The sequence below is a fragment of the Budorcas taxicolor genome, chromosome 1, assembly GCF_023091745.1.
Source record: "Budorcas taxicolor isolate Tak-1 chromosome 1, Takin1.1, whole genome shotgun sequence".
NCBI lineage: Eukaryota > Metazoa > Chordata > Mammalia > Artiodactyla > Bovidae > Budorcas > Budorcas taxicolor.
Window position 1 is genome coordinate 148,596,950 of NC_068910.1, and position 14,116 is coordinate 148,611,065.

Sequence of the window (14,116 nt, forward strand, 5' to 3'; positions counted from 1 at the left end):
TTTTGAATTTGTAACTATTATTCAATACTTTTCATACACAATACAATTAGGAAGGTTTACTTAAAGGGCTAAAATTACTTTAAAATGCAAAAATATTGAAAATACAATAAATGGAGTGATCAAAATCTCTTTCCATTACAAAAGCCTTAGGTCACAGCAAAAGTTGTTATAATAAGCTAAGAAAAAACCGCCAACATCGTCTATTAGCATCATGCAATCTCCCTGTGTTCTTTCACTGGGCTGCAGCCACCAACTACAGAAATACATGCAACACAGAACACTCTGATGTATCAATGTCTTGGTATTCAGAGGAGCTTAACATTGGTTCCAAATAATCCTATCTTTGCCCAAAGGGTCAAGAGAGAGAACAATATTTCAACCTAATTGGCTTCCTTGTAATTCTATGTACTCTATTTTATGCATCTAAAATCGCTATACTGAGTAGTTTATACTACTAGACTACCAGTCATTCATGGCCCGAAAAAGATTAAGAACTTCTGCTTAAAATCGTAACAGTGGAGATAAAATTAAAATTTACTACTGGTTCAGGACAAAATAACAATAAATCAAACCAATCATGTTCTAATTTGCATGGAATAAAATAAGTGAGAATTTTGATGTGTCCTGACAAATTCATACATCCATGTAACCGCCACCACAATCAAGTTAAAGAACTTTTCTGTCAAGCAAAGTTCTATCATATACTTTTCTAGTCAATTCTATCACTCACACTCTTGGCCTCAGGCAACTACTGATTTGCTTTCAAATCAGTGTATTTCTATAATGTGTGAGTACACATTAGATTTAAGATAAAATAATAAAAGTATATTCCATAGACTATTATTTTGACTTATCGAAAAAAATTTCAGACTAATTTGTACGGTAATATTAACAACATTCCTTAAACTGAAATCTCAAATACTGTTAGCAATTAACTCTAAAATATCTCCATTAAACTCACCTTATAAAAAAAATACTGTACAAGAGTAGCTATTCTAATGTAATAAAAATGACCATGAACAAAAAGCAATTTGGAGAGAAATTTAAATCTAGCTATTGCATAGTCACTGTTCCTTGCAGCTTGTCTTCCTTCTTTACCCATGATTCCTGTAATACAGGGGACCAAAAGGTTAGTTCACTGATAATTGGTAAATGTAAATTTTAAGATATGCCTGCAAATACCTTAATTATCTGTAGCAGCTGAACCTGGATTTAGGATCACTACATCTTAAATTATAGTAGACAGTAGATTCCCAAAAGGTTGCTCTATTTATATCAAATATGCAATTAATATGAAGCTATAACATATACTAGGCATGTAATATCAATCTTCAAAGAACTAGAATAAAATAAAATTGATATAAAATATTAAAAGTTCAGGATCTAAGAACATTTTTTATTTTAATGAAGAGAATGCCATAAAACAGCTTTCACGTCTCTATTTCCAAGGAACATAAAAAATATGCTGGATCAAGTAAAAATAACCATGTTTAACAGTTTTAAAACTCTCACGCAAAACTCAGTGTGCTTTTTAAAAGAAAAATTTACAATATTACTTAAAATCAGTACATAATTTTATCTCACAAATATGACCACTTTTTTTGAGCTTACTATATTCCATTAGGTTTCAAAAGTTATTGCCAAGTTTGTTGATTCAATGTGAAATCAGCATTGAAAAAATTATTTTTTCAAAATTAAAAATTTCTATTTTTGTCATAAAAGGATCAAAGTGTTCCAAAATGTAAAGACAATCATCTATACTCACAGTTCCTAGAGAAAACCACTATTTCTGGTCTATATACTCTTAGAAGTTTTCCTTATGCATATTTCATATATGTTTACTTAACATATATACAAACAAGTACATAAAGGTAGGATTATTTGTTTTGTAATCTGCTTTCATCACTTTCTACATTATGGACACTGTTTACTTACTACATATGGACATATGTGCTTGCTAACATAGTCATTTATTTTCTTAAAAGGAATTCCTGGATGCCTAGTCACTAGGTCAAAGGGCACACATTCAATTTTATTTGCTATGCACAGGCTTTCACTAGTTGCAGCAAGGGGGAGTTACTGTTTGCTGTGGTGCACAGGCTTCTCATTACAATGGCTTCTCTCGCTGCACAGCACAGGATCTAGGAGCATGGGCTTCAGTAGCTGGAGCATGCGGGCTCAATCAGTTGTGGCTCTCGGGCCCTAGAGCATGAGGGTTTCACTAGTCGTGGCACGAGAGCTCAGCAGTTTCGGCGCACAGGCTTAGTTGTTCTGTATCACGTGGAATCTTCCTGGACTACGGACTGAAATCACATCCCCTGCATTGGTAGGCAAGATTCCTATCCACTGTACCACCAGGGAAGTCCAAAGGGCGCACATTTAAAATTGTTATATATAATAATGCACGGTGTACGAATTGCATGCCCACTAACATAGTTTAAGGGCATTTGTTAATCTACATGCATGTGTGCTCAGTTGTGTCCAACTCTACGACCCCATGGACTGTAGTCCACCAGGCTCCTCTGTCCATGCAGTTTTCCAGGTAAGAAAACTGGAGTGGGTTGCCGTTTCCTACTCCAGGGTATCTTCCTGTCCAGGGACTGAACCCCCATCCCTTGCATCTCCTGCATTGGCAGGAGAGTTCTTTAACCACAGTGCCACCTGGGAAGTCTATACCCTTGTCCATGTCAGGGTTTTTTTGTCACTCTGAAAGGCAATTTTAACTTACTTTTTGATTATTAGGGAGCTTTCTACTGGAGTGTTTTTCTTATTCTCCTTAATTTAAGACCTCACATAACAGGAATACTATCATCTATTTTACAAATATTCTTTACTAGTTTGTCTTTAAAATTTTTTTATGTAAGTATTTACTTCTGTCACACATGTTGATCTTTTTCCTTTTCAGGTCCTTGCTTTCTTTGGTTTTGTATTTAAAAGATCCTTCCATACCACAAGTAACAGGATTATTCACTAAAGTCTTTTACTTTTTATGGCCTTCAAAAATTATTTAAATCCTAATCCATCTGGAATTTGTTTTGCTATAAGCAATGGAAAGGGACTCAACTTTTTCCCCCCAAATAACTAGTTATATCAGTGTTTTATTAGATCAAATAATTTGTTTCCTTACTTAATTTGAAACATCTCCTTTGTTACATACTAAATTTCCAGGTGTTCCGAATTGATTCTGTTCACTGGTCTGGCTGTTATCATATTATTGATAAAATCAAACTGTTATAAGTATTGTAGCTTTATATACTCTAACATATGATACAGTAAGTTATCAAATTATCATGAAGATTTCTGGGAAACAACAGTATAAACAATATAGAGAGAGTGAAGTTTTCAAAATGAAGAGTTAATTATCCCAAAGAGGAAGGAGCTGATTTGAGGGCTACACTAGAAATATGGGACCTGATCAGTACTCATCACACAGGCAACTCCAGAGCAAGGACTATCTTCTATTATAACTCTAAAATTTTATCCTTCAACAAAAATCCATACTCCTCTCTTTTGCTTCCTCAATAAAATTATTGAGGAAGATAGGTCAAAATACGGTTTAAGTGGGAAATGATTGGTAATATATATACAATAAAATGATTTTAGTATTATGAATTTAATAAAAATTTTAGGCAAAATAGAAAAAAAAATTAGCATAAAGGTTATTAAATTAGAAAGTTACTTGAAATTTTATAGTCTGGTATAATTTCCTGTCTCTACAATTATCTTTAAAATACATTCCAAAATTTTTAGACTAATGGATAAATAATAATATCCTAAAATAATAATTATATATATCATGAACTTAGAATTTAAAAATGATAGATACTGTGTAAAAGTATTTAAAAAGGTACAAAATTGCATGTAAAACTAAACTAACTTTACTGGGAAGAAGAACTGTCGAAGATAAAATTCACTAGTGGTATTTATTTCCTTGAAAATTTGCAATTAAAACATCCTGAGGCTTCCCTGGTGGTCCAAGTGGCTAAGATGCCACATTCCCAAAACAAAGGGCCTGGGTTCAGTCCCTGGTCAGGTAACTAGATCCCCCATGCTACAACTACGACCCAGGGCAGCCAAATGAATATTTTTTAAAAATCCTAAATATTGGGCTTAATAATGACAGGTTTCTGACAGAAATTTGATGAGATATATTACACCACTGTATTTAGTTTTCATTCGTATATGTGACATTGTACTTTATTCTATAAAAGGAAGATTCATCATCAAATAATTATAACAACTTTACAAGTTCAAAGAAAAAATATCAATCACCTATGCCAACATGTGCTTCTTGTATCATGCTTACGTCGTTAGCACCATCGCCAATAGCCAATGTTATTGGCTTCTCAGGTGAGATTTTTATCAGTCTTATTACCTGAAAGACATACAACTCATTAATTATAATAAAATTTCAATTTTCTTGTATTTATATAAAATTACTTATCTGAAATGATCTGTTGTAAGAACAGTGATAAAAAAATTAGTTTTATATTGGACAGTAATATGCACTGGGGTTCATTGTTTGAGGGATGTCTCCATTAAGACGTTACGAATGTCTTTCAGAAATGACAAAAAAACAGACTGCGGTCTTTGGATTTTATGATGGGATGTAAGAATCTGTTAAACACAGCTTAAATTTATAAAAAGCATAATAATTGTGTAAAAAAATTAATTACAATTAATTGAACTTTGTCAGGCAATTTTTTTCTCTCAAGAAATTATTTTCATTTGATACAGAGAAAAGATAATTATTTTCTCTTGTAATAAAGTTTCTTAAAAATTTAAACAGCCATCAAAATAAAATTCAATGAAATCTAAAGGATGGTTTCTTTGGAACACTTGAATGTACTTTTCTTTTTTTTTAATCAAGAGAAACCAGATTTATTGCGACTTTGAGGCTAAAATTTCAAGAATCCATATAGGCAAATACAGTAAAGCAAAAATGATGGCAAACATATAAGTGACATGAAGATTTAGAGAACATGTGACTGGAAACAGAACATTTTTTTTGACCACAGAAGTTAAATAAGCTATTTAAGATTTACTAGAGAAACACTACAAATTGTTACTCAGGAAGATACAATTCTATAACAACATCATGATTTATTAAAGCACAGCATTCTGGACAACAAAGGGCCTTAACAGTTGTCTATTCTCAGCCAAACTTCTAAGTTAGTTTCTCTTAATAAAAAACATGTTATACTTTAAATTAGTAATTTAACTGATGAGGAAGTTACCATAATACCTATTTTAACATTGAACAAATCTAACCACCTATTGGACATTAATGTAAAATCCTGACACAGAATATGACTTAAAACTTCTCAAAATAAACTGAATGCACTTTTCTAAAGAATTTAGGCATTAGATCTGTTTGGTCTCCAGTTTAATGTCCACAGACTGGGGTATATGGGTTATAATAATAAAACAGGCACTGTAATAAAACCCCATGAAGCCAAAAAAAAACTGGATGTACAGTTTATTAGCTCTATATGTGAAATAATATGTTTAGATGTATATTTCTAAGCATGTACTTGTGATGGTTTCAGTTACAAAAATATTTGTATAAGTTTTCACTTGAATCATAGCTGAACATTAAATATTTCCTAACTACAGACCATGCAGAAGTGCGCCGGCTGTGACAGACTGCACAGAGGCATGGCCAAGAGGAGCTACCCCACGCCTGAGGTCAGAGGCGGTGGCTGGAGGAACTACGCAACGCCCGAGGTCAGGGGTGGCGGCCGAGAGGAGCAACCCCACGTCCAAGGAGTGGTGGCTGCAGGAGGACTGACACGAGCTACTCCGTGTTCAAGGTCAGGAGGGGCGACCTAGTCCAAGGTAGGAGCAGTGGCTGCGCTTTGCTGGAGCAGCCGTGAAGAGATACTCCACATCCAAGGTAACACAAACCCAAGTAACATGGTAGGTGTTAAGAGAGAGCATCAGAGGGCAGACACACTGAAACCAAAATCACAGAAAACTAGTCAATCTGATCACACAGACCACAGCATTGTCTAACTCAATGAAACTAAGCCATGCTGTGTAGGGCCACCCAAGACGGACGGCTCATAGTGGAGAGCTCTGACAGAATGTGGTCCATTGGAGAAGGGAATGGCAAACCACTTCAGTATTCTTGCCTTGAGAACCCTATGAATAGTAAGAAAAGGCAAAATGATAGGATACTGAAAGAGGAACTCCCCAGGTCGGTAGCTGCTCAATATGCTACAGAAGATCAGTGGAGAAATAACTTCAGAAAGAATGAAGGGATTGAGCCAAAGCAAAAGCAATGCCCAGTTGTGGATGTGACTGGTGACAGAATCAAGGTCCGATGCTGTAAAGAGCAATATTGCATAGGAACCTGGAATGTTTAGGTCCATGAATCAAGGCAAATTGGAAGTGGTCAAACAGGAGACGGCAAGAGTGAACGTCGACATTCTAGGAATCAGCGAACTAAAATGGACTGGAATGGGTGACTTTAACTCAGATGACCAGTGTATCTACTACTGCGGGCAGGAATCCCTTAGAAGAAATAGAGTAGCCATCATGGTCAACAAGAGTCCGAAATGCAGTACCTGGATACAGTCTCAAAAATGACAGAATGATCTCTGTTTGTTTTCAAGGCAAACCATTCAGTATCATGGTGATCCAAGCCTATGCACCAACCAGTAATGCTGAAGTAGCTGAAGTTGAAAGGGTCTATGAAGAGTTACAAGACCTTTTAGAACTAACACCCAAAAAAGATGCCCTTTTCATCATAGGGGACTGGAATGCAAAAGTAGGAAGTCAAGAAACACCTGGAGTAACAGGCAAATTTGGCCTTGGAGTACGGAATGAAGCAGGGCAAAGGCTAATAGAGTTTTGCCAAGAGAACGTATTGGTCATAGCAAACACTCTCTTCCAACAACACAAGAGAAGACTCTACACATGGACATCACCAGATGGTCAACACCAAAATCAAATTGATTATATTCTTTGCAGCCAAAGATGGAGAATCTCTATACAGTTAGCAAAAACAAAAACGGGAGCTGACTGTGGCTCACATCATGAACTCCTTTTGCCAAATAACAGACTTAAACTGAAGAAAGTAGGGAAAACCACTAGACCATTCAGGTATGACCTAAATCAAATCCCGTATGATTATACGGTGGAAGTGAGAAGTAGATTTAAGGGCCTAGATCTGATAGAGTGCCTGATGAACTATGGAATGAGGTTCGTGACATTGTACAGGAGACAGGGATCATGACCATCCCCATGGAAAAGAAATGCAAAACAGGAAATGGCTGTCTGAGGACTTACAAATAGCTGTGAAAAGAAGAGAAGTGAAAAGCAAAGAAGAATAGGAAAGATATTCCCATTTGGATGCAGAGTTCCATAGAATAGCAAGGAGAGATAAGAAAGCCTTCCTTCCTCAGCGATCAATGCAAAGAAATAGAGGAAAACAATAGAATGGGAAAGACTAGACATCTCTTCAAGAAAATTAGAGATACCAAGGGACCATTTCATGCAAAGATGGGCTCAATAAAGGACAGAAATGGTATGGACCTAACAGAGGCAGAAGATATTAAGAAGAGATGGCAAGAATACACAGAAGAACTCTACGAAAAAGATCTTCACGACCCAGATAATCACGATGGTGTGATTACTCACCTAGAGCCAGACATCCTCGAATGTGAAGTCAAGTGGGCCTCAAAAAGCATCACTACGAACAAAGCTAGTAGAGGTGATGGAATTCCAGTTGAGCTATTTCAAATCTTGAAAGATGATACTGTGAAAGTGCTGCACTCAATAGGCCAGCAAATTTGGAAAACTCAGCAGTGGCCACAGGACTGGAAAAGGTCAGTTTTCATTCCAATCCCAAAGAAAGGCAATGCCAAAGAATGTTCAAACTACTGCACAATTGCACTCATGTCACATGCTAGTAAAGTAATGCCCAAAATTCTCCAAGCCAGGCTTCAGCAATACATGAACCATGAACTTCCAGAGGTGCAAGCTGGATTTAGAAAAGGCAGAGGAACCAGAGATCAAATTGCCAGCATCTGTTGGATGATCGAAAAAACAAGGGAGTTCCAGAAAAACATCTATTTCTGCTTTATTGACTATGCCAAAGCCTTTGAATGTGTGGATCACAATAAACTGTGGAAAATTCTGAAACAGATGGGAATACCAGACCACCTGACCTGCCTCTTGAGAAATTTGTATGCAGGTCAGGAAGTAACAGTTAGAACTGGACATGGAACAACAGCCTGGTTCCCAATAGGAAAAGGAGTACGTCAAGGCTGTATATTGTCACCCTGCTTGTTTAATTTATATGTAGAGTACATCATGAGAAATGCTGGGCTGGAAGAAGCACAAGCTGGAATCAAGATTGCCGGGAGAAATATCAATCTCAGATATGCAGATGATACCACTCTTACGGCAGAAAGTGAAGAGGAACTAAACAAAAAGCCTCTTGATTAAAGTGAAAGAGAAAAGTGAAAAAGTTGGCTTAAAGCTCAACATTCAGAAAACGAAGATCATGGCATCTGGTCCCATCACATCATGGCAAAATTATGACCAACCTAGATAGCATATTAAAAAGCAGAGACCTTACTAAGCCAACAAAGGTCCACCTAGTCAAGGCCATGGTTTTTCCAGTGGTCATGTATGGATGTGAGAGTTGGACTGTGAAGAAAGCTGAGCACCAAAGAACTGATGCTTTTGAACTGTGGTGTTGGAGAAGACTCTTGAGTATCCCTTGGACTGCAAGGAGATCTAACCAGTCCATTCCAAAGGAGACCAGTGCTGGGTGTTCACTGGAAGGACTGATGCTAAGGCTGAAACTCCAATACTTTGGCCACCTCATGCGAAGAGTTGACTCATTGGAAAAGACCCTGATGCTGGGAGCGATTGCAGGCAGGAGGATAAGGAGACGACAGGAGATGAGATGGCTGGATGGCATCACCGACTCGATGCACATGAGTTTGGGTGAACTCCGGGAGTTGGTGATGGGACAGGGAGACATGGCATGCTGTGATTCATGGGGTCACCAAGAGTCGGCAACTGAGCGACTGAACTGAACTACAGCGTCATATCACAATTAGCTGGCTTTTTAACTCCTTATTAAAGTTCTATTTAGCACTTAACATTCATTTTTAACAAAGAGAATTATCAATTCATGAGAATCCAAGAATAAGCAAAGATCAACAGAATGACCTCGAGGTGCAGATGAACTGAAGTCTTATAGGCTCCTTCACCAGTTAAGTAAAGAACTTGTGAGACTCTAGGAATATCACAAACTGCTCTCTATCACATCATCATTTCTAGGTTACAATGATCTATTTTTATGTTATTATGAATAACTGAAACTTAAATATTTACTGTGAAATTTCCAAAGGCCTAATGTATATGGTTAAAATTCATATTATGAGAAGTGACTGACTCCTGGTTAAGAGTCATATACTGTATATCACCAAATGGAACTATGTGAGGCATAACGTTAAAGAATACTTTTAAATCAAAGTATCTCTATGGGACTTGTTATGAAATAAACATACCTTTGCTTTCTGTAGCGGTGCCATACGACAGCACATTACAGCTGAACAATTTCTACAAACGTCCATAAATAGCTTTTCATGCTCCCTGAGTGCAAGAGACAGACTGGTCCCGTCTACCACCAGACCATGCTGAATCACATGATCCTCTCTAATCCTAAAAAAAGAAAATGATGATATCCTCTATAAGACATGCATAAAGCCATCGTATTTACATTCATTTAGTAAATAAAAGATTCTTACTGAAAAATGGATCATTCACCCATAGACTTCAGTTACAAAACTGACATGTCAGGGAATAGAGTTCTACTATTTGAAAGTCAAGATTAAGTAGAACTGCGAGTGACTGATATGAAGAGTAAAATAGATGATATTCAATTTTACAATGAATTGATATATATACACACACACACAGAAACTGTATTTTCTAAAATGTGAATTGTGACACATAATTTGAGGATAGTCTCCCAAACTGTATAAAAAAATCTTAGAAAAATAAAAATATAGCTAGTTATATATTTAGCAAGTTCTAATTTTAAAAAATTAAATGAAATCAAGAATGTTCAGGAAAATTTACAAGCTAGATTCACTGTATATTTAAGTAGCAAGGCAAGGAATGAAGAAACCATCAATTGTCTCTTGATATTTAACCCTACAATGGACTGTAATGCCAGGTATTACAATGGTGGAACATGGATAACATCTCTCTTGTGGGCATACATTATACTGAGGACTATTTCAAAACATGGTCTTAATTATTGGCAGTTGAGAGAACTATTTGTGACAAGAAAGAGAAAATAAGTATGTTATCATAAGTATGTTATTGTGTCAGTATGTAAATAAAGTATATTATTAAGCACACTATTTTGTTCAGCTGCTTCACCCCACTCCCCCTTTGGTAATAATTTCTCAGTGAAAGACCCAGCGTATAGATTTACATTCTGGAGCAAGCTTCTTATGCAGTTGAAGGCCAGCACTCAAGAGTAGCATTGTGTTCAATTCAGCGAAAGGGAAATACTACAGTTCACCACTGGGTTCACAGTATAGCAGGACTGCTACTGAGAAACATCCATTTTCATTTTATTTTTTTTCTCAGCTTTATTGAGATATTATTGACATATATGTAAGTTTAAGGTATACAACATGATCTGATACACATATATACTGCAAAAATGATTACTACAATAAGGTTATTTAACACCTCCATCCTTTCTTTTTTTGTCTGTGGTGATAAGATTTGAGAGCTATTCTCTTTACAATTTTCAAATATATAATATAGTACTGTTAATTACAGCCACCATACTGTACATTAGATCCCCAGAACTTATTGATCTTACATATAAGCTGGAAGTTTGTACCCCAGACTATCACCTTCCCTTCTCCCCCACAGCCCAGCTCCTGGCAATCACCATTCTATCATTGTTTTTTTTAGATTTCACATATAAGTATTTGTTTCTCTGTCTGACTTACTTTACTCAGCACATTGTTGTCAAGATCTATCCATGTTATCACAAAAAGCAAGAGTTCCTTCTTTTCCATGGGTGAATAATATTCCTTCATGTGTGGAAGGAACATCATATTTTCACTGTCCATACACACATTAATGAATATTTAGGTTGTTGCCATTCTTGGCTATGGTGAATAACGTTGCAGTGAACACAAGAGTGTGGATCTCTGTGAGACAGTGACTTCATTTCCTTTGTATAAATACCCAAGAATGGAATTGCTGGATTACACAGTAGTTCTATTTAAAGTTTTTCCATACCATTTTCCATAGCGGCTATTCCCTCAATTTTTAAATGATAAGTGAGAAGACTATTAAAGGAGCAACAAGTTATGAAAACTAAACATAATGATGATTTTCAGTCTCCTAATACTTAAATCTTTTCTGTAAGTTAAAATGTCTTCACAGTACGCCTAGTAACTATAGTGTTGCACTGTATAGTAAGTAGAAAGCAATTAACATTTACAATATAAATTTTTAAAAATGTATACTTCCTTTATCAATTCTCCAATACCCGAAATCAGCATCTAAACTGACTATTTTTCCTCTCTGTTGGCTGAACTTACTTAGCAACCCCTGCTATCTACAGGCATTCAGTGTAAGCACTGCCTGGGCACATGGTCTCAGAAGCAGCAGCAGCCAAGAGTAGGACAGATCAGATCAATTTTCCTTGGGAACATTCCCAAGGCACACTAAGTTAGGTTTTTCTCTAGACAGAGTTCATAAATCAGCATACACAATCCAGGGTGTAACATTTATGCAATATGGAAAAGCACCTCATAGTTCTGGCATATAGTAAGGTAGCATCTGCTTACTTCTGTAGCCTTGTGTTTCAGTATTTCCCACATCCTCTCCCATCTACTCCATTCCCTGGCCATACTTAGCTACTATCAATTGCCTGAATGAGCCTCTCAGCTCTGGGAATTTGCATACATGGGCCACTTTGCTTCTTGGTGTTATTTTCTGACAAGTTTACATCTCAAAACAGGAGACAACACAGTCATGAGTTTCACATCTCAAAACAGGAGACAACACAGTCATGAGTTTCAATGTACAATGTTCTAATGTAGAGAGCTGTTTCTAGGATAATCTTGGGCTAAGTTTCCCTCTTCGGTCCACAGACAGCTCTCTGTTCTTGCCTCTGTTACAATTCAGTTGTGACGGTTGTGACAATATATTTACTTCTTTTTTCTGACACATTGTAAGTATTCTGGGAATAAACAACACACCTTATATGACTGTCCCAAATGCCTACATAGGAGACAATGTGTTTTTGAAGGATTAGATACATACACTAAAGCTTTCAAAGGTATGGAATTCTTTTGCTATAGCTAAGATTTTTAGAACAGATACCTCCTGAAAGTCTGTAAATCAAAATCCTATTGACTTATATGGTTAACTCAGAAAACATATTTCAGGAATTCCCTGGTGGTCCAGTGGTTAGGACTCTGCTCTCACTGCAGAGATCTGGGTTCAATCTCTGGTTGGGGAACTAATATCCCACAAGCTTTGTGGCTCAGCAAAAGAAAAAAAAAAGGAAGAAAATATATTCCACTAAGAAGACAGTATCTCTGAAACATACATTTCACATAGCAAGCCTAAAATTAATTTTAAGGTATAATATTCACTTTATAATACAGCTTTTGTACAAAAAGGGAAATGAACAATAGCCATGATCTTAACAGACTCACCAAAAGCACATATATAGAAGGCTTTAAAATATTTGAAAATACAAATAACAATTATCTTCAGATGGCTGCATTATATTACTAATCATCATATCTTATTTTCAGTGCTTTTAAAGTGAGTATTTATTACTTTTATAATCAGGAGTAATATTTAAGAAGTAAATGATTCTGAACAATTAGTTTGTATATTTAGGGAGTTCTGGACATTATGCCCTTAAATGTTTAAGTAGCCACAACAGTGTTGGCATTGCATCAAAACCAGTGTCATTAACCTAGATCAATCACCTTTTTGAGCTCAAGCAAAGACCTTTCTGAAAGTTGTACTGTCTCTTCAAAACATTCCTTAAATAAGCTTTTCTGTGATAAAATCCAAAATTTAGTATCACATCAATCCCTGCATAACAAACAAATAAAGCACTGAATGTACAGTGACAACTGTGGCACTGTCTTTTCATATTTGTTTTTCTGCATTAACATCACAAGACTGCAAAGACAGATACCAGTAGGACATCTCAGATACCTACATATAAGCAACCCTCATGCTTACACTGAAGCACTCCTATTTAAGGTAAAAAAGAGAAAAAAAAAACCAAAAACCAACTGGGGCTCCCATGGTGGCTTAGTGGTGAAGAATTTGCCTGCCAACGGAGGAGACACGGGGGATTCAATCAATGATCTGGGAAGATTCCACAGGCTGCAGGGCAACTAAGCCTGTGCACCACAACTACTGAGCCTGTGCTCTGAAGTCCAGGAGCCACAACTACTGAAGCTCACACGCCCTTGAGCCCATGCTTGGAAGCAACGAAGCCACTGCAATGAGAAGCCTGCTCACTGCTGGAGAAAAGCCTGCACAGCAATAAAGACACACAGCATGGCCATAGATAAATAAAATTTAAAGAACTTGTGTTAAATGAGGGCTGCTAAAAAAAGTTGATCTACCTAAAGAAGCAGATTTAGAGAGAAACAGATCAAATTAAGAGCATATATACGTATGAAAGTATCTTTGAACAGTAAAATGCAGGTGCATTTCCCAGTCTGGTTGGTAAATGTTTTCTATACAGCACCAGAAGTAAATATTTCAATTTTAAGCTTTGCAGGCCATGAGACTAAATTGAAGATATTATATAGGTTTTTACATTACAAAAGAAGACACAAATTTTCACAAAAAATTTTAAGTAAAAAAAATCTAATAATCATCATTAAATATAATTTTAAAAATAATAGAATAAGAATCTTTTTCTTGGTAGGGGAAGAACATTTTAATTGGGATTCAAAGTTCATGTTCTCTATCAAAGTCAGCTGGCACATGTCCATCTGTTAATGCTGATCTCTAATGAGATTTTACATTTTATTACAAAAGAACCATCGGTAATGAGATTTTTATTTCATATTTGATT

The 14,116-nt window shown here is 36.2% G+C and overlaps 1 protein-coding gene across 1 annotated transcript in view; it reads right to left on the bottom strand.

The window, feature by feature from the left end:
- ATP11B (ATPase phospholipid transporting 11B (putative)) overlaps positions 1 to 14,116 on the bottom strand; it is a 106,995-nt gene that overhangs the window by 33,590 nt on the left and 59,289 nt on the right. The window contains exons 20-22 of the mRNA XM_052640502.1: positions 9,531 to 9,684; positions 4,273 to 4,375; positions 962 to 1,107 (exon numbers count right to left, since the gene is read on the bottom strand). Of these exons, the coding sequence (XP_052496462.1) occupies positions 962 to 1,107; positions 4,273 to 4,375; positions 9,531 to 9,684 (403 nt within the window). The remainder of the gene's footprint in view (positions 1 to 961; positions 1,108 to 4,272; positions 4,376 to 9,530; positions 9,685 to 14,116) is intronic.